At 38.5% G+C, this 21,317-nt stretch overlaps 2 protein-coding genes across 3 annotated transcripts; both read right to left on the reverse strand.

The window, feature by feature from the left end:
* Positions 1-526: 526 nt before the first annotated feature.
* LOC102229090 (zona pellucida sperm-binding protein 3-like) lies at positions 527-4,104 on the reverse strand. 2 transcript variants are annotated; one of them, XM_023352182.1, is made up of 8 exons: positions 3,586-4,104; positions 3,394-3,506; positions 3,208-3,314; positions 2,254-2,428; positions 2,058-2,172; positions 1,898-1,977; positions 1,735-1,820; positions 527-1,333 (listed from the first exon to the last, which is right to left on the reverse strand). In XM_023352182.1, exons 1-8 carry the CDS (start codon positions 4,054-4,056, stop codon positions 744-746), a joined length of 1,737 nt encoding a protein of 578 aa, XP_023207950.1. In that variant the 5' UTR covers positions 4,057-4,104; the 3' UTR covers positions 527-743. The 2 variants fall into 2 exon arrangements, with proteins under 2 accessions (XP_023207950.1, XP_023207951.1); XM_023352183.1 differs by lacking the exon at positions 3,394-3,506 and having other exon boundaries at positions 529-1,333; positions 3,586-3,696.
* Positions 4,105-4,773: 669 nt separating this feature from the next.
* On the reverse strand, positions 4,774-17,307 carry LOC102222631 (sodium-dependent lysophosphatidylcholine symporter 1-B-like). The gene is made up of 14 exons (XM_005806132.3): positions 17,072-17,307; positions 15,281-15,418; positions 14,826-14,950; positions 11,786-11,909; positions 11,622-11,700; positions 11,391-11,539; positions 10,918-11,008; positions 10,348-10,469; positions 10,125-10,208; positions 8,017-8,100; positions 7,818-7,930; positions 7,595-7,738; positions 6,180-6,356; positions 4,774-6,055 (listed from the first exon to the last, which is right to left on the reverse strand). The coding sequence occupies exons 1-14, from the start codon at positions 17,159-17,161 to the stop codon at positions 6,013-6,015; spliced, it is 1,563 nt and encodes a 520-aa protein (XP_005806189.2). The 5' UTR covers positions 17,162-17,307; the 3' UTR covers positions 4,774-6,012.
* Between the last annotated feature and the right edge of the window lie 4,010 nt (positions 17,308-21,317).

Below are 21,317 nucleotides of genomic sequence, written 5' to 3' on the forward strand. Positions count from 1 at the left end.
TGTACACAGTTCTCCTATTTAACTGCAAATATGTTCATTTTCTGAATTGCTGTTCTGGATGATCTGGGTCATTTGGGAAAAGTCAGAGCTCTTGCTTTTGGTCTGCAGTATTTTTCTTTTTGCTCTCTTATAGATGCCATTTTTAACTCTTATCTTAATTATAACCACCAATCTGAAATGAAGCAACTGGAGCATGCAGTACTTGAATGTTCTGGGATTCACTCTTGCAGTATTTTTGGTAAGAAAACCACTACTGGAGGTTAAGTACACTTCCATGTTTTCAGTATTTGAAAATAGCTCCAACTTAGAAATGTCATGTTTGAACTGAATTTAACAGAACAAGTTAATTTATTGGTTACAATTATAAAGTTTGATTTGAACCACATGTTAAAAAAAACAAAAACTATAAATCCATAAGGGGGCAAACACTTTTCTACAGTACTGCTTAAGCTTTTAATTTCAAGTCCAAATTTTTGTTCAGATATGGTAAAAATCTTATGCACATTTGGTTAAGCAAATGATCATAGGGACAGGCAGACTAGGCCATTAAAAGTTAAGGTAGCACAACAGAAAAAAATGGTCAACTATGCTACTGAATATTTTTCCTATCCTTAAATAGATTAATTGAGTAAAGATTTTAAATTTATCATAAGACACTTCAGTCATTGGATTTCTGTCATTTATTGTGCATAAGCAAGTCAAAAATCAGATCAATCCTCAAGCAGTTGGGTCATCCGTTTTGTTCATGTCCACGTGAAATACCATGTTTCCTCCCGTTCATCCATCTCACTGTCTTCATTCCTTCCTTGCATCATCCTCCTGTCCTCATCCCCTCTACATGCATGTTTCTTCGTTTTTCCTTCCTCCGGGTTTGGGGGCTTCAGCTTCCCCTCACGGACAACATCACTAAATGTCTCCTTCAAATGTACCCTTGGAAGAAGCAAATCTTTCACCTCAGCGATTTCATCTTCACTTGCCTCGAAGACTTCTTCATATCTTGATTCACCTTCCCCAAACTCATTGAAATCTGATAATTTAGGTTCACTCCACTTGTGCTCCAAGACCCCCTTACTGTCAGCCAACTCTTCCAATTCTGGTTCCACCGTTTCTCCACGGATGGTTTCACTTTCTTCAAGCCATTTATCATTTTCCTTCTCGTGTTTTTCACCAGCTGCATCCTCCCAAAGTTTTTGATCATCATTTAGGTCTTTGTAATGTAGTTTGTCTTCATCTTCTCTTCCCCTGCTGTCTGAAGATGGGATTATTTCTTGATACCAATTCTCAGATGTGTGTGGCTGATCAGAGATCAGTAATGGTCTACTGACAGCAAAACCTTTGGAACAAAAGACCAGAAGTGTTTGGTACACAAAAAATTTAAAGCATGAAATAAGATGTATACATAATATTGCATTTACTGATAATTTTATAGATTTGAAATGATAGCTGGTTCACTTAAGATCACTGGGTCTTGTCAACAGGCTTAGATTGTGGTATGATAGTCAATAGCCATGTTTGAAGATGGATTATAATTTCTATTGAAATTTCTCTCCCCCAACAATCCAGTTATTAATGTCAAAAGTTAAATTTGACATTCCTACATATTTTGGTCAATATTAATTACATTTTAAAGCATGTGTTATGTTTAATAAAGAGGAATGAGTGCAAGAATATTTCTATTGAAGAGTACAAGTGCCCTATAAAGCTGAGCAGAAATGGACTTAAGGACTGACAAACCTTCCAATGCCCTCCGTGGTTTAGAGGTCACACATGTTGAATCACAGCACTCGCATATTGAATCCTCACCAGTGAGTGCTCGCCATCTGTGACAGAAAATGTACAGTTTACCTAGAAACGGTAAACGGATAAATAGATATGCCTCTAAGAAATAATTGCTTACCTGTGATCTTGGTAGGTGCAGGATTTTTGAGCAGGCCCTGGTTCCCCTGATGTAACCAATAACTTGCAAAAGATGCTGACCTAAGAGGACGATAAATTACTCTCATCACTTGCATATTTAAAATAAAAAAATCTTTAGCACAATTATTTGCCATCCTCACCTTAGTGTCAGGGTCGACTGTAAACTGGAATGTCCTCAAGGAGAACCTCAGGGTCTTGTCAGTCCGAGAAACAAACTGCGAGGATCCAGGTTCATGCTTGCTGTCCAGCATACACCTGTGGATTCAAAAGAAAAAAAACCATTTACAAATATGCACACAACCAAACACCTGAATTACCATTTTTCTGAATACATACCCAAAGTTGTCTATTAAGGTGTATTTAAGGGAGGATTTGGAGCCAGTAGAAGGTGCTGCATAGCAGCTGTTTGTGTACAACTTTAATCCAGGAGGAAGATGAGGTGCAGAGACTTGGATATTAACAGTTTGTCCCAGCAGGTACACCTGAGACTTCGCTGGTGTTCTCCACAAATCTGAGCCATTTAAAAAGTCAGTTATAAAAGTAGTATTCAGAATTTATTCAAAACAATTCACTTAGGCCTTTAATGCAGGAACTGTGACCTAGAAAGATTTCTAATTCTTGGGGTTGATGCTGTATGCATTTTAAAAAATATTTTATATATGTACACTCAAGTTTTTATTTATTTATTTTTAACCCTTTTGTTATGGGCGTGTTGTTGACTTTACATTTCCGGTTGCTTGGCATTTGTCCAGCAAACAATCGCTGACACCCTTCAAAATGTGGATAAGTCACAAAAGCCCACAGCCGATTGTTCCTACAGTGCCTTTATCCAAGCATGTGAATTGAAAATTTGTAAGAACAAAACATTTTCTAAAGCAACAGGGATAATTGTGAAGCAAAGTTAACCCATGAATTTGGGTTAGATTCATAAGTCGAATGGAGTTCAGGACAGGGACTAAAACTGTCCCAGTCATTATGTTAAGCCACTTCTTAACCAGAGAAATCAAGACAATCTTAACTACACTATTTAGAAGAAGTCCTAACGGCCCAGAGTCTGGAGGCTAAGTGGGAAGACCAGGTCCAAATTGCTTGAGGTTCAGTGCAAGTTTTCCACAGTCAAGATGTGTTGAACCATGTCAAGTGAAATATCGCACTTTGTGAAAAGAATAAGCTCCAGAGTTTGTAACAAATGACGAAAAAAAAAAATGTTTTTTCAACATTTAAATTGATTGAGTCGTCCACTATGAATGTAGGGCTTAATAAGAAAACTGTTCAAAATAATAATTTTACCATCCATTAAATTGATCTGGAACTCCATAGGACTTCCCTTCAGTTTTTTGCGCAGAACAACAGTTTGCCATGTGGGCTGCACCGCCAATTGGTAGACGGCATGGTGTCTGAAAGACAAGGAATATGGAACTCGTTTGCACTTTCACACTCACTGTATGCATTAAAATGAAGAGAAGCAAATCTAACCTTTGATAATGACATTTAATGTTGACATCGATTTGGTGCGCTCTGCTCGGAAACCGTTTGGGAGACGGTTCATAGTGTAGCACGTATTTGTAGACCAGATAATCGTGCTGCAGCTGTGCGTAAGACAGTTAAAAATGGCTCTTTAACCTAAAAAAAAAAAAAAAAAAATGCCGCACATGGCTACATGCTTACCTCCCGCACTCCATCGCACGCAGTCAGGGGATATGTGAAGAGTAGGTCACCGTGCGGCCTGGAGATGCCGTTGCTTCTACAGTCGCTGCCCAGCGTCAGCTCCTGCGCCTCTGCGCCCAGACCATAGAAAGTTGGCTTGACCCGCACCACAAAGTCCGAAGGGGAGCAGGTGACAGAAACGTCCGGTGCGTACGCCAAGTCCGCCTTTATCCAAGCCTCTGGCTCCCCAGGAAGCAGAGAGGGGGTCACCAGCGTGTAGGAATGAACCGACCTGAGCTGAGACAGAGGAGGCGCACGTCTGGAAATCCTCTGGATGGCCCCTCTGTCCTCTGCGGTAGACGGTTTAATGGCTTTAAACACTTTTCTCCGTGTGGTAAATAAAGATTTATATGAATCCGCTGCACAGCAGATAGAGCCAAGTGATAACACACAAACAAACAAAATAATAAAAAGATGCCACGTTGTTTTCATCGCAACAGACCGCTTGTTTCTGCCTTTCACCTTCGAGCCGCGCGTTAAAACGCTTCAGTCGCGGCTGCTAGCAATTATGAGCGATTAAACTTCCTGTTGCTTAAAAAGAAAAATGCGAGTCTGATTTCTCGTCTTATTTATCCATTTTCAGCATCATCTTAATATATAGACCCAGATGAACTATTTTAATTGATCTCCAGCATTAGATCACAATAGAAAGATTGTTTCTCAACAAATTGTTTCCACATTGTGAAAAGCATCGCAGACGAAGTTCTCCGTTCGGCTCTATTTTGAACGGGTTTCAGTGATTTGTAGTAAGCGTGGACCTTCAATATGTGGCTAAATTGGTGAAAATTATTTCTGATAACTTCAATAAAATGGTAAATGTAACGAATGTAGCGATTTTCCAATAATTTTGACCACTCAAAGCGCTTTACACTAGAGTCACACACCCATTCGCATTTACATTTATTCACCGATATGTTGACCAGTAGGCAATTTGGGGTTAAGTGTCTTGTCCAGGGCCACACCGACATGTGACAAGTAATTGTACTGCAAATTTAAAATGATACTTTATTTTGTGTTGCTCTATAACATAACGGATTTAAAAGACATGGGGTTTGTGGTGGTGACAAACTCAAAGATACATTTCCAAGGCTCTGCAGTCTGGATGTGTTTTGGGGGCATTTCAAATTAAGCAAAAATACTCTAGCACTCTGTTTCAACCAGTTTTATTTATTGATTTACAATTTTACATAAAACATTTTTTAATGATTCAAGTATTGCTCATTGTTGTCATATTTACAATTTACATATATAAATGTACAACATGCTAGAAAATCTTCATAGATGTTCAGCTTGTATATTCCACATCAGCATTACAAGTGAGGCACAATGCACTCCAATTAGTGCCATTTCAAAAATCCTAAAGAAAATACTACACAGTCCCAAATCCTTCCAGCAATCTTATTGGATGATCAGATTATTATAAAAGCAACTTGTTTAACTTTAAAGAATTTGAGGGTTTTTTTTTTTTTTTGCTCCGCTGTTAATAAATTACAACATTGTGATTGCATGAGGAAATAATATTTCCTTAGACAACTTGCTTAAATATTTAAATAAAGCCTTCCTCCCCTTTATTACCTCTTTTACTCACTTTTTTGAGAAAAGAGTCAAAGGAATGGAAAGGCTACTTTGCATCATCAGAAAGTCTTCACAAGATAAATAAAAACTTCAAGCATAAATAGAAAAGCAACTGCCTGTGAATGAGCTAAACTATGGATTTTACTTCATTTGGTACAAAAATACATTTTCACCTTCAGAAATTTCAAGTAATCCAAACATGAAATGTTCTTCAGAAAACCATGAAAGTAAACAACGCTCACTGAAAATCAGTCAACGAGTGCTTACAAACCCCTGAACTGAGAAATTCTAATAAATAGCCGAAAGCAACATCACACTCCTCTGCAAGCAAGAGAGTCAGATCTTACAAACCAATAAATAAATATATCATAAGGTACAAAAACAAAAATCACGTCTGTAACTAAGATTTGGTGAGGTTTAGCAGACGAAGGAGGATGTGGAGTGTTACTAGAAAAGCTGGTGGATTTTGGCTTCACACAGAACTAAAAAAAACAGTGGATCATCTCAATACACAATACATTTTAGGGAAAACATGAGGTTGACATATGAGCAGATCTTAGTGTCCTGTTTAGCAATAGATGATAATAAATAAAGGCTTTGTTGTCAGTTTGGCTTCATGGTGATGAAACTAAAGCTGCTTTCAGTTGAATTCAGTCCCAACTGGTTGAAAAGGCAACAAACAAAATACTTTGGCCACTAGAGGGCGCCATGAACCAACATGATTTATAGTATAAAGTAGGTTGATGATGGTGATAAGGCAGCTGTGTTGGTCTGCTGTATGCTACCCGTCCTGATAAGAGTCCAATGCAGCTGCTACACACTGCTTCCCAGTTCTGACGTTTCCGATTCGGAGTCCCTGTTAGGAGGATGAAAAACAACAACAAATCAAAAATACAAACATGTGCAAACAACGTAAAAAGACATGCAAATACATGAGGCAGGCATAAAGATTGTGCTGCATGTTGTCACTCGTCACTTACAACAAATCCTCCAGCAGTTTGCGGTTGCCTTTTCTCCTCTCCTCATTGATGGGGTAGGTCATAATCACCAGAATTCCGATGATGATGAGGACGATGGGAACGGGAGAGACCAGGATCTTCAGGGTTAAGCTGACCGCCTCAGGCTGGGAGCACTCACCAGTCACATACCCAGCAAATCTGCCAAAAATATGCAGCAAGACAGTGGAAAACTTGAGCTGATGCGTGTACAGTTTGCATACATGGATTGCACAAGCACATGACTGAAGCAGAGCTGGAGTTTGCAGCGCTCTTTGCAAAAGTATTCATACCTTTTGCACATTTTTTCACATTTCAACTTATGTTAGTTAAAATCTTCTATTTTAAGGGGTTTATGTGACAAAAGTAGTGCATATGATAACTTTGAAATAGAAGAAAACTGATGCAGGTTTTTAAATGAATATTTGTCTCCTTTTAATTTCCCGAAAATAAAATCCAGTGCAGGGTTCAGGACTCAGTAAATTTGCTCTAAAATTCCATTTGTGAGTAATATCATCTCAATGTGATATGTGAAGGCCTTAGGGATTTGTTGGAGAACATTAGTGAACAAAGAGTGTCATGAAGATCAAGTAACATGGCAGACAGGTCAGGGAGACTCCTGGAGTTATGTACATGTTTAAAGCAAGGTTAGGTTATAAAACAGTCTAAGACACACTTTCAAGAAAATGTAGTTAAGAAGAAAGCAACTGTACAGAGGAAGCCATAAGAAGTCCAGTTTAAAGTTGCCTCATAACATATTAGAGATACAGCAAGTGGAGGAAGATGCTCTGGTCAGATGAGAACAAAATTCAACTTTTTGTCCTACATTTAAAATATTGTCTTTATGGTAAACAACACTTAACAGATCAACGTCGCTGAGACGGTCATGTCAGCATTATGCTATGGGAATGATCTTAAGACCTGGACTTGAGGATCGCTGGCCTGCACTTTGGTTTAATTGAAAATATGCTTCAAAACTTGAAAATTCCTGATCACACACTCTCCACCCAGTCTGACTGATGTTGAAGAATGGACAAAACAAAACAGTTTGTAGATCAACCAAGTTGGTTGAGACATACCCAAAAAGACTTGATGCAAAAAGCTGGTACAAAAAAGTATTGAGCGAGTGGGGCTGAGTACAAACACACATCACACTTTTTAGATTTCAGTATTTTAACTCGGGCTACGTCTTATTTTCTTCCAACTTCACAACTACGTACTACTTTGCGTTGATCAGCCACGTGAAAATCTCATTAAAGTTTCTTGTAGCAACGTCACAAAATGTGTTCAAGTTTAAAAGGTCCAAGGGTATGAATGTTTGTGCATGCAAAGTGCAATAGTTTCAAGGGTGAAAATAATCATCTATCTAAGGATAATGCAGGAGACAACAATAGACTTACTTTAAACTGAGAGTGGAAATGCCGAGAGACAAGCCAGATGCAAACTTGATAAAGAACACATAAAAAGAATAGAAGAGGGCTTCATGACCGTGGACATCGGGATTCTGAACTTTGAAGTCATCCACAACATCTGGAAGCATTGACCTGAAGGGACAAACAGCATTTAGCTCATGATAAAAACCAACAGAAGGAAAAGATTCTGTGGATAAACCTGGGTCCTCACCAAGGTAGGAGGAACGCTGCTGCCACACTCACACCTGCTGCCACGGAGACCAAGTAGGAAATGGCTAGGTGGCTCTGGATGGAGACGATCAGGATCATGAAGGGTACTGCCCACTGCACGAAAAGACAGAAAGAAGTCAGATTATTATCCTTATTTAGCACCATAATCTGAAGTTTTTCCAATCTGTAAAAATACAGACCAAGATGCCGCAGTACGTCGCCGTCTTCTTCCCAAACCTAGTCAGGAACCACTGCCACCACGGGATGGTTAAAGTTCCAGATAGCTGGGGGGAAAAAAGGAGGAATGTTTGGCGCTCGGTTTGGGTTGAGAACCAATGTGGAATCATGACAGCAAGTTTATCAATCAAGGATAGAAAAATAGATGTGCAAAGATCCAATCACTGAGATGCAGAAGCACCAATGTAATCAAGATTGTTTAAGAATGTTATTTTTTATAGAATTGACACTGCAGAGATGTAATTTACACTCCCAACAAACTTTAGAGCTATTTAAAATTAAGTTGCTGTCAAGTATGATGTTAAATTTGCAGTAGCATCTGAGTTTGGATCAAGACATTCCTCATTTAAGATGTTTTCCACTGACTTCAAGAATGTTACATTCACTTTTGAATCTGAGGACAAAGGGCAAAAACTGAAGTTGTAGTAAACTAAAGAAATCAAACTACAGAGGAGAAAAACTAAAAGTGTATAATTCTGTTTGACACTTTTAAAGTATCCAGATTTTTAGTTAGTGGAATGGAAATGAGAGGAAAAGGGGCCAAGATTAAAAAACCTGGAGAACTTGAAAATTATGATGATTAAGATTATGACTGATTATGGAAGATTATGATTAAGATGGTATGGCTGCCAGATATAAAGTAGAGAGGATTCCTCAAGACCTTTGCACAGTACAACAGACAAGGGAAAACTAATTGGTTGGTTTTGCATAAGTTGAAATGTGAAAATTTGTGAAATCATACTTTTTAGAATCTGTTCCTTTGAAAGACATAATCAGAAAAAGATGTACCTAATCTAATACATGACTTATGAATACATGAATAAAAATATATTTAATTGTTAGATGTACAAAAACAGCCTGGAGGTTAAAAATAAACTTTTTGTAGTGAATTGGTCAAAAGCATCTCTAAGAAAAAAAACTGTTCTCTTAGGATGGCCATCTATTGCCAACTAAATACTGAAGTTGCATAACTATGTGGGAGAAAATCTTCATATCTGAAGTCAAGAATGATTATGTTGCATTTCTCACAGTGATATGAACAAGAGACGATCAGAACATCGAGACAGTGTCCTCTAGTTTTAGACATTTTGAGATTTTTGAAAATTGTTTCATCGCAGATAAAAACTAAAATCAGTTTTTATTCAGCATCACTGGTGAGTTAAAACCTATTTTCAAAATGCAGCTGCAGTCAGATGTTGGCAAGTACTTATCATTGGCAGTAAAATTGTCTTCTTTTATGGCTTTCGATGATTAATAGTTAACCAAAAACTGGGAGCAGATGACAATACTCTTGGTGGTACCAGTACCTCACACAAAGTGGATGAAATAATAGAGATTAAGGACTAAATGGACAGAAGCTAATCAATTCAATTCAAATCAACTAATAATTCTGAGAATAGCTTGTTGGTGAATACAGAAAGCCAGTGGTCAAGGTGCAGCTTAACATTGAACATTCAATGAAATATTATCAGTAATTAATCATAATGTTGACGCTGTGGGGATAAGAGAAAATCCACAACGAACTAAAGCTTGTGCACCCAATTCTTATTTATCCAACTCCTACAAGTTGGAGAAAAATCATTCCCCTACTAGAAAAAAACACTCTTAGGAAGATTTTAGCAAGAAACAACTTTTGAACTTTCAAAAGCAAAGTAATTTGTAGGAGAACCTTCCACTTACAAACCTTTTCCTCAAACATACAACATGGAAAAAGCTTCAACTTCTTATCATGAGGCATAGCAGGTTGCAGAAAACTATGCGTAAAGGATGGAGCGTAGTGGACAGCCAATAGCTGCACTGTGAAGGGTTGCCTAGCAACAGAAGCTCTACTATAAGTCATCTCTTCTTTTAACTCTTGCAAACGCACCGTAAGCACGTGGGTGACTGGCCCCCCATGAGCCTAAACGCCCATAAAACTGTCGTCTTTTAGTGCACAGTGTCTTAGTGTGAAAAATGTCTCAGAATTGTTCCAGATTAAGGTTTCAGACAGGAATTATGTCCTCTAAACGCTCAACCCTGATGAAGGCCGTTCCAGGAAGGGTCCTTGAGTGGAAAAATTAGAAACACTCACCATAATGACCAGCAAGATATTCTGGAAGTCGTTCCTGTGGCCCAGAGCGTGGGTGATGAAAAGGGCAAAGTTTCCTTCCAGCAACTGTAAAAAAGTGAAATTACATCATAAAACAGGGTTACATATGTAGACTATAAACCAAGTACCAGATTCCTTTAGCAGAAAATTAAGCTGACCGGAAATCCTAAAACTCCTAAATAAAGAAAGCATTAATAATTTTTACCATGAAGCCTAGCGATGTGAAGAGGAAGCCGATGACCAGTTTGACGTAGGGTCCGTGACTCATGATCACCCACAGGCCTTGACGGAAGGTGAGCGGCGGAGTTGAGGTTTTACGACCGCTCTCTGGAAGACAACAGGGAAAAATAAATACAGCTCCAACTCTCTAAAAATTTGCCCGCCACATTTTTTAATAGAAACTTTTAATCTGTGAACGATGTGAAAACAAAAATTTAGAATACTGACACGTTTGTTTCCAACGAAGTATTTTAAAATGACACATGGTCACGCGCCATTTTAAATGTGCCATTTAAAATGGCGCGTGACCTTTATGTGCCTTTTTAAAACAAGGTTACTGTTTACTGAAGCTGCAAAAGTAATTACAAATTTACAAAGCTTATAGTTAAACAGTGTCAGTATACTGCACTTGCAGAACTACATGTCACTCGTACTGTACAGAACAGATCTCTCTAAGTGTATGACTGAGAGTCAGGAAACTAAATGTTGAAATTCAACACTGAGGTTTAAAAGTCTCAAAGCAAAGGACACATAGAAAGATGTAATGGTTCTGTACCTTTTTGCTCCTTCACACCAAAAAACAAAACTGCAGCACAAATGATGTAGATGATGCAGATGACCCCGGAAGCAAGCAGGTAGGCTCGTTTCTGAAGGAATGGAAACAAGGAAAGAAATCAGTTTGATTGTGTTGACATTCAATGGTTTAGGAAGTAATTTATATACATGGATGTCATGACTTAGATCTTCCTTTGTCATTTGACTCAACTATTCTGCATGTTTTAGGTATTTTCGTTCTGCAACGCGCTCAAAGTAAATGATTAGGCAAATAAAAGGCCATTGAAGCATTTTCCTTAAACGTTACAATTCTGTTACTTTCCGTCGGATAAACACCCAAAATAAAACAAACTGATGATTTCAGTTATGATAAAACAAACTTATTTTGATTAAAACAACCAAATAAAATAAGTCCAACAGTTTGGATCAAAATAAAATATCAAATTTTTATCTCACCTAAGAAGGGACACTTACTGTATCTTCCAGCGAAACTATGGTCGTGTTCATAGTGACGTTTGTGCTGTTGGAGTTTTCAGGCTCAGTGGGACAATTGGAGACTCCACCTACTATCTGTCCCTGGATCGCTGTGCCCAGCACAGTTCCCAGCACCTCCACGGTCATACCTGATTGACCCCAAGGATTAAAGGTTTAAAGGTTGATAAAACACCAATGCTTTACAATCATTATGCAGAACGCCTAACGTACGATAGGCGGTGGCAGAGTCCCGCTCTTTCTGGTCGCTGCTGATAAACATGGTGAGGGCTGAATATGGAACATGGAAGCACTGCAATCAGAAACAAACAATTAGATATAGTGAGCGGTGTGATGGAGAGCGGAAAAGAGAAGTCGTCCATGAACTACAAACTAACCGTCTGCATTGACTGAAAGAGGCAGTAAAACACCAGGTACCAGATGACTTTTCCTCCCTCAAATGGAGGCACATACCAGATCAGGAGGTAAGTCAGCACTGCAAACGGAGTTGAGCAAAGGACCCTGCAAAGAAACGAGTGGGAAGTGTTCAGAACATGTCAACTAAAGTTTCAGCTTTATCATTACTTGCAGTAACTTTAAAGTGTTAATAAACCATAATGAATGTGCTTAATGAATTATCCTTCCTGCTACTGTAACATATCCGCTTAGTTTCTTATTTGAGTCTGCCTTACAGTCGCTGCTTTTCTTCTCTTTTTGCTTTGTGAATAATCCTCCTATTCCTGCCTTGTTAGAGCTGGAGCGTGCAGAGAGGGTTCAGGCAGGGCAGCATGAGGTGATGAGGGGGCTCTGATCCACCCCACTTCAGTCTGTACCACTGCTTCCCTCAGCTCTGTGAGACCTCCAGCTGATTCCAGCTCCCAGTCTGAGTCGGTTGTTCTTACCTCAGCAGTCCGCTTTTAAAATTCACAACTGAGCCAAGATTATGATCACCTTACAAACATTTCTATAAAACTCCTAAAAGTTTTTCTTGGCCAAATGGCTTAATCTCAGTCAGATTAGGTGATGCTGCTACCGCCTTGTTTCACTGTGGGGACAGCATGTTGAGGGTGAAGTGCAATTTTATTTTCTGCCACTGTGGTTTCATCTATATATGACTTGTGTGAAACTAAACTTTCACATTCTTTCAAGAAAGATTTTTTCCAGTTCACTCCTTTGTAGGAGATCAGATTTAAATGTGGATAACAACTGAGCAGTGGATCTCTGTAGCTCCCCCAGTTTTCTCTCATGTTTACTAACTTGCTGGGTTCCTTGGTTTTCATTATGCCGTTTGTTTACTAATGTTCTCCATAGAAAAGCTGGGTTTAGATTGAGATTGTATTACATTATTTCAACAATCTGATGACAGTTGGTCGCACTGGATTTTATTTCAGCTTTTCATAGCACAATAGGCTAAAAAAGACATATGAGCTTCTTTTTATGTAGGAAAATATGAAAAAAGATCAAAGTACTTTTAAGGCGTTGTCGCGATTATTGTAAAAATTATTTTTGTCTGGGATGGATGAAAACCTGATAAACTGTTTGGAGGTAAATTATATTGTCAAGCAACCAACAATAAAGTTATTATCACAAATATTAACTGTAGCCTTTACCTTTGTCTACAAGCTGCCATGCAAAGGAAATAAAATCTGCCTCTCCCTCTGGGATGTATCGCTAATCACACCAGGATGTTTCTTTATTGGAAGAGAAGCTTGTGAACTTGTACTTTCATATGAAATTGCACCCCCAGCCCTGTAACAATGGCTGAGACTTTCTTGATTTGCTCTTCGGTTTCAGTAAAAGAGGTTAGCGAGACCCAACAGTCTCTCACAATAACATGTCTGGTCTAACCCCATGCGGAGGTAAGTGTTAAGGGAAATAACCTAAACTTGCTCAAACCTCTAACACTTAGTTTTAAATCTAAAGAGAGTTAATATTTCATGCATTTGTTACCTTTTTTTTTTTTGTTTGTACAATAAACTTGTTTTTTTTTATTACTATTGTTTGGACACATATGGCTTTAAACACAATGTATGCTTCTCTAAGCTTCCCTCCATTATAAAAAAAAATCAAACCTACACCTGGCGCACATTGTTTCTCCTTTTCTAATTGGTTGGATCGGATGGTGTGTTGTGGGTGGGACCAATGACAACTGAAGCCACGGACTTCCTCTTCCCTCCTCCTCCAACATGCGACTTGTGCACAGCCGGCAGCCTGTTTTACTTCTCGCTTTTTAAAAGGCCTGACAGCTGCCAAGACTGATGAATTACAGTGAGAAAGAATCATTTATAGCAACTACTCTGCTCATCTGCACATTCAGATCACAGGCTTAAGAGATATTCTTGTAACCCCAAGAGAACTTCATGTGCCTCACACTAAATATTAAACATGAACGTTGCCTATTTTTACAACCCAACTTCCTCATTGAGCTCAGCCGTATATATTTGGCTGCTGGGGGTCATTTGATGCTATAAAGTACAATATGTAAAATTTACAGCCTGTACTTCTGCTGCCCTTTCTTCGTTCTGTTAAGCTTTATATGCTGGTTGTAATAAAGAACAGACCTGCACACAGGAGGCAGTTCTAGATCCACAAGTCTGACACATGTGCGGTTGACATTTACTGTGACATCCAGCTATGAGCAAGTTTAAAGTCAGCCCTCATTTCTTTGGAGTGGTTCTTTAAGCAGATGGGAATGTAAGGACTAAAAAGTAGGGAGAATGTAGCAGACGTTCTGAGAAAACCCTGCAAAATTCCTCCATACTTCTACACAGTAAATCACACTGATTAGAAATAAGATATGAAGACATGGAGGAGAATAAATGTTTGAGCAGTGATCTGAAAATTTAAGTTCTTATGTTGTTGTTTTTTTAACAGTTTTAAGGGTAAAGAACATATACAAAGTTTAAGTTTCCTCCCATTTTCTCTTACATATTCATACTCCCAGTGCAATCTTTCAGTCTAGCTATTTTCTGTTTTCTTTCAGCCTCTTCAACCTTGCTGCCATGGTTACTGATACCAGGCGCTTTTCTGTCAGCCTCAAGTTTCTCCCTTCTCTCTAAATCCCTTACAGCTCACCTCCTCATCTTCGTATCACAGCGTTTCTTCACATTTTTTATGTACAAATTCTCAATTTTTCCAGATTCCAGCTTCTGGAGATTTCTGTCCTCATTTAACAATTTTATAGAGACCTTTCGGTTGCACATTTTTTTTTATAGCAACTCTTTCTACTCTGACCAGACTTTAGTTAAGGGACTTAAAAAGAAGGATGAATGGACGTATAGATGCATGGACAGTGAAATGTGTGCAAGAATAGATGGAATCAAATGAGCAGGAATTTATTGCATCGCTTACTGTGAAAAATTTCTGATAATAAAGATTTTCAAGTAGTTGCCTAAAATAAATTAATTACACGTTTACATTTACCAAACTTACACCTACCAGGGCATCATGCGGCCGATGCCAGTCCATTTACTCCGGCTCACCAAGAACCCCACAGTTGGGTCTGTGATGGCATCCCAGGCCCGACCAACAAACAGGATGATGGAGGCGTAGAAAGGATCCAGCTGCAAACAGAATGGAATGCAATGAGGTCATGCTTTGAGCTGCACGGCCCTAACTTAAGTTCCCACTGTGAACAGTGGAAAAGATTAATTCGGCAACAAAGACGACAGCAGGAGCCCAAGTTCATTCGGCTGACTGAATAAAGCACAACGGATACTGTTAAACTGAGCCAACACAAACCTTGCTCTCCAAGCTAATCAGTGTAAGCTGCTACTGAAAAGAAACATAGATAACTGCTTGTAAATCTGCCAGCAAATACAGGAGCAATATTCTGCAGCCTTGTTGTTGATTTTGTTCAACTTCCCCTTTTTAAGGAAGTATATCTTAATCACCTGAGCCACATCGAGCAGGTAGATCTGGAGAAAGAAGCCCAGAGCGCTGCCTGTTATCTGGTAGGGAGCTCCTCCGAAGGCATAGCACAGTTTACTCCACACAGATAGTTTCTGCGTGTCCCTCCTCTGTTCTTTTGGCTGGAAGAGAAACATCAGGGAGAGAGATGCATAATGAAATCGACGTGACGTTAAAACAGTTCATGCTTCTGACTGTAAAAACTCCCTGGGGACACATGAGTGGGTCTTTTTTTAACCCTCTGGTTCTCTGCTTCACACAGTCTCAGTCATCACGCTCTCTAGCTGATCGGTTAGATCCTGTCTGAATCAGAGGCTGAGGTTACCTTAGTGCACATGTGCTCAGGCGGCATCATCGCATCAGCCGAGCTCAGCCATTGGCTCCTGAGATGGGATGTTGTAGGTTGTATGACATTTTTCTACAAGGCCTGCACATTACATACCTTTTGGTTTCAGCCAATCACCTTCAAGAGTATGTAAAAGAGGGGAAAGCCACAGCCGCTGTAACCTATATAATTCAAATTCATATCATCTCTCCAGATGAAAAGAAACCATATCAAATTATAAATAAATGCTAACAGTTTATTTTATTTTTTTAATCAGAATTGGATTGGCAGCCTTTTACAATGCAATAACCATAAATTATGTTTAAACAAACTTCCAAGCTACACTATATCAAATTTAACAAAACATGCTAAAGCTGAAAAAATGAAGTATATTTGAGCAAAGTATTATTTTTTAAACCTAACACAGTTTTGTATATAACGCAACCAAAATTGCTTAAAACCTAATTTGACAACTAGATAAATAGGCGTCATTTTGTTTACGTAAGTTTTGTTATTTTAACGTAAAACATACCTTAAAAGCCAAATCCCAAATACAAGATTCAGCCTGCAAAAGCCTTTGGTGACATCGCATAAGACAGAGGAATTCTTTTGTAATTTTTCTCCCCCACTCCTTCCCTCTTTATTTACATGCTTATAATCAGAAATGTTTACTTGTATTCTATAAGTCTGTAGCAATCATTTGATTGTCAAAACAAATAAACAAAAATGCTGCATTCAGTTGTTTTTTTTTTACCTCCTGTGAAGTCATCTGACCAAGAATCCGTGGGGTTATTTATTTAGCCCAGTTACTTAAAACTTTTGTATTATGTATAATCTTGCAGTGAACATCCATACTTTATTACCCAGCTGTGGTTTAATACCAGAGTATGCTTGCTAATGAAAAGTTTACAAGACTAGAAAGTATCGTTAATATTAACATGACGAATATTGTGGCAAGTTTTACGCACATAGCATCAAATAGAGTCCTTATTGTCACTTTAAAGGAAATTTGCAGCAATTAAAGTTCATTTTTCCTTATTTCCTCATTTCCGCTCATTCAAATAAAATAGCTTGCAGATCGTGTCTGACTGAGCTCTGGGAATGAGAAGTACTGTGTCCTACTTCCTCTGCACAGGACCGACAAAAACAAAAATAAACTGTTTGGAAATTTGTTTGAATAGACGTTCATTTAAAACTCATTCCGCAAATAAGCTTATAAGCGGGGGAACAGGTGGAAGGTAAAACACCGGGTGAAATTCAAATCCCGAGGGCAGAGAAGGACACGACACGCCGAGCTGCGTGAAAGCGACAGAAAATAAACGCCCACAGCGTTTAAAACGCTACTTCAAAACGAGGCGCCTTTTCCCGAACCTGGATGAAAGTTGTGAGAAATTGTCCGCGTTTATTTTAAATATAAAAAACTCAATTTAGACAGGAAAATCCATCCTACCTTGACCGCCTTGATTTCTGTCTTCATAGGTTTGACTGTCGCTGCGAGTAAAGTTGCGGTGTACTGCTCGGCGCCTTCTCCTCGGGCCATCTTGTTTCGATAAACTGGGTTAATTTTGGTCCAGTGTGATATGAATATGTAGTGTTATATTTAAAATTACAGCTCCTCACAGCAGCAGTGTGATGAACTCTTCTCTTCTTCAAATTTGTATGACTCAACTCTCGTGCTGTAACTGGCCAGCTCATTCATTCTACTACGCCACGTCAAGACGTCAGAGGGATCGAATGTTCACGGTATGGCAACACCTTATACCACATAATCATTACACACACACACACACACACACACACACACACACACACACACACACACACACACACACACACACACACACACACATACACACGCACCCCCCCACACACACGCGCACACACACGCACACACACACACACGCACACCCCTCCCCCCACACCCACACACATTTCAACTACAGGTGAATAACTGAATAGTGTAACTTCCTGATATGCACATATATTTATTTTATTACTTCTTAAAGGTCTGAGAGCTGCCGAGCCGTAGAAATTACAGTTAATCTCTACAGTTAAGAGAGAATCTTTATGGCATCAGCTCTGTTTCTCTGCCAATGCAGGTGACAGCCTTAGAAGGCTGTTACTGAACCAGGTGTTCTTGTAACTAAATGTAAGTTTCACATGCCTTACACCAGAGATAACATGTGAAGGTCAAATATGCAATTTTTGTCCACAGTTTGCGAGTTTATGAAAAACACGAAATGTATTAAAGATGTGAGAAATGAGAGCTACAAAATGTTAAACACCTAAAATGTCGAAGGCATGTTTGTTAATATACCATTTCTTTAACAGCTGTACCTAAAACATTTCAACCTCTTCATGACCTTTTGCTGACATGACCTGCTGAAAATTATGAAATCTAAGCAAGCTTCTCATGGAAAAAGGATTCCAGTTCATTAACACTTGATGCTTACATTCTGGGTGTTCTGCAACCACTTTTTTCCAATTAATCTTAAGAGTTTCAATAGAGTTTGCATCCGGCAGCTTCAGAAACCAATCCTTGTTAGTCTTGGCGATATTCGCCCATCCAACCATTGTCTATGCTCACTTAACCTTGCATGGGAGCTGGTGCCTACCTCAAAAGGTCATTGGGCGAGAGGCGAAAATAGAGTGTAAACAGAAGACAATGCAGGCATAAACTCAGCCCTAATGACAACTTAAAGAGAAACATAACTTAAGAGACATGTTTTTGGACTGCTGGAGGAAACTCTTAGAGAGCCAGGATTTAAACCCAGTACCTTGTTTCTGCAAGAGAACAGCGCTGCCAACTGCACCACTGCACAGTCGGTCTTTGAGATATCAGGATAATTGTTCAGTTTAAACATCCGCCCAACACTCAGTTTCCTTTCCCGGGAATTCCTCTAACATCAACATATCTATCTCCACTAACTGTGGACTTCCAGTACCAAAAGAAATGATGTATCCCCGGAGCATTACTGAGCCTGCCCTCCACCATTATCTTACTGTAGGCTGTGTTTTGTTTCAGCCTTTCTTTTCCTCTGTGCTTACTATCGTCCAAAACTTGATACAGATTTTTCCTTTACAGTCAGTTCAGCATTTTGAAGTAACTAGGGAATTCCATATGTATATTTCTTACAAAGTCAGGTACAAATGACCTCTACCCACTTTAAATAATATGCAGTAAGTTGATATAAGTAAAAACTTTATTTATATGGCCTTAAGTTCTTTGTAAGAGCCAACAATGCATTACAAAACAAAATAGATATTCAAGAAAAGATTTTCATTGGACTGTTTGGAATGGTATATTTTTTATTTCCATATTTTCTGAGAAGGCACTTTGCATGGCTTGTGAGTATTCAGTACTTTGCATGTAGTCTTGCTGCAGTGCATGCCCCCTGCCTGACACATCTGATGGTGCCTAAGATGCTACTGCTCACAGAATGTTTTACAGTCCATTTTCCCAATGCCTACTTAATTGCAGAGCTAATGTAATCTGTGACAAATTACTGCTGTTCTCATAGACTAGAGACTGAATTATCATGATCATGCTAAACATACAATAAAATATAAGACAACTATTTTTAAAAAAATATATAAAGTTTTAATTGACAAAACATACTCAGATGAAATGGCTGATATTACCAACAGAAGCCTTAAATGATAGTAAGAGTTCATAATCAAATATATTTTTGGATCTTGAATTGAAAATTCAGCTCTGAACTTGTAACCTCTATTTGCAGTACGTTTGTAAAAAGGTTGTGGTTTCTCATATATCATGCTCAAGTTTTTTTTTCTCACAAAATGCTGACCTAAAGCGAAACTAAGAAAACGTGTTTAGTTAGGTGTAAGCAGCTGGCCACAGGAATTTAGATGTTAGATAAACATTTAAATCCTACTGACATTTTTGCAGGGGAACAAAAATCCATAAGAATAAGCTATTCTGTTTATGTAAATCAGGGATTGGTGCTTCTCGTGTCACTTTTTTATCATGAGTTTGAGAACTTAGCATTGGAACATATAAAAGTGCATTCATGGAACACAAATTCTTTCTTTCTTTTTGCAATCGCTTTTTTGCAGTAGAATTTTGCCCCCCATTCCCAATATAAAGTACTATTAATTTTTTTTAACCTTTTAGTAAAAACGTTTCACAGCAATTTCTAATCTGAATGTTATCATCCTTTAATATCACATTGCAACTAGAATATGCTGTAGTTGTTCCCTCTTTCGGGTTTCTAAGGCTCCTCCCCTTGGGGCAGAGCCTCATTCCCCACACGGAGAAGGCTTTTCACCCTTTTTTGATTTTTTTGTCACATAGATAATTCATTTTTAATATTAGACAATATGAGCAAATCCAAAAGACAAGAAAGTGTTTAAAATATGACTTTACTTACTGATGGGATAAAATACAGCCTTCCAGAGCTCCATTTTATTTAATGTACTTTTAAAGGACATGTGGGTGAAATGCTACTTCTGAAGAGTGAAAAGTGGAACTAAAAATGAGTTCTGAGACTATTTTCCTTCAACTTATAACTCAACCTTCACAACTTACCTGCCAATGTTCAATATTTCTCACAATGAAGTTGTAGGCCTGCTAACGTTTACATATTCCTTCAAAATAAGATACAGATGCGCCACAAAAAATGAACATTTTACTTTCGTGAAAATTTTAACTCACGATAACGACTAATGGGAGCCCTGAGCTTGTTTCTCTGCAACGAGACGGTCCCATCTGGGAGTGATTAGAGACAATGACACCCGAAGTGTTGCTTATGCACAGGGTGCTTGGTCTCTATGTAACGAAGCAGTTTGAAACTTCATTGCCTCCTTAAGGAGCCTGTCACAGAGCGGGCTTGGAATGTGGGAATCACCTAACGGGATAAATCCATTCTCCTGTCTCTTCTCTGGGCCTTTTCCCCTTTGCAAAGAAACTTTCCAAATACATCTGATCTGTTTCTTACTCATTTTGCTGCTTGTGGGCTCAATGTTGGCGCGCAAGACGTAACCGAGAGAATCCGGTTAAAAGATTTTCCAAAAAAAAGACCCTCCAGACTCAAATAATACATAAAACGGAAATATTTAATTATGTCTTGCGCGGCCCGGTACCAATTGGTCCATGGCCTGGTACCGGTCCGCGGCCCAGGGGTTGGGGACCATTGCTTTAGCATATATTTAATTGTGTGGCATATTTTGTTTACTGTCAGTGTGCCAAAAAAGTGGTCAAGGAAATGTTACTGCTTTAATAGAGGAAATAAGATATTAATATGTAATAAGGCATCCCATAAAGTTAAAATAGTTTAAGTTCAAATTTAATAACAAAATGGGATAAAATGTGTGTAATACACCTCTGCAGAGTGAATCCTCAGCAATGTGTTCATAACTTTAGTGATGTCGTCATCTTTTGGTCATAGATGTCAATGCCATAATTTTTGTCATGAAACTTAAAACACAATACAATAAATGTTTGTCAAATATTTTTTGTGAATATCTATTAGTTTCATTATTTATTCATTTGATCATCAACTGCTACTGCTAGTCCCTTGCAAACATATTAATGCATCTTGAAATCTTTCACAGGTTCTCATGTATTTTAGGATTTTTTAAAAACGGTCTAAAATTGTGACATGCATTTATATTCAATTATATTGAATTACCAATTTCAAATGCGCTTTTGCGCTTTTCCTACCACTTTTGCATAT

The sequence above is a fragment of the Xiphophorus maculatus genome, chromosome 19 (genome assembly GCF_002775205.1).
Source record: "Xiphophorus maculatus strain JP 163 A chromosome 19, X_maculatus-5.0-male, whole genome shotgun sequence".
Classification (NCBI taxonomy): Eukaryota; Metazoa; Chordata; class Actinopteri; order Cyprinodontiformes; family Poeciliidae; genus Xiphophorus; species Xiphophorus maculatus.

Bases quoted from the DNA above. Each gene is read 5' to 3' on its own strand.
- LOC102222631 (XM_005806132.3), bottom strand. From the start codon at position 17,161: ATGGCCCGAGGAGAAGGCGCCGAGCAGTACACCGCAACTTTACTCGCA. The intron at 14,951-15,280 runs GTGATTAAGATA...TTCTGTTTGCAG, and splicing joins ACCTGCTCGATGTGGCTCAG to CTGGATCCTTTCTACGCCTC. The intron at 6,056-6,179 runs GTAAGTGACGAG...TCCTCCTAACAG, and splicing joins AAACTGCTGGAGGATTTGTT to GGACTCCGAATCGGAAACGT.
- LOC102229090 (XM_023352182.1), bottom strand. From the start codon at position 4,056: ATGAAAACAACGTGGCATCTTTTTATTATTTTGTTTGTTTGTGTGTTA. The intron at 1,978-2,057 runs GTGAGGATGGCA...TCGTCCTCTTAG, and splicing joins CAGTCGACCCTGACACTAAG to GTCAGCATCTTTTGCAAGTT. The intron at 1,334-1,734 runs GTTTGTCAGTCC...TTTGTTCCAAAG, and splicing joins ACCACGGAGGGCATTGGAAG to GTTTTGCTGTCAGTAGACCA.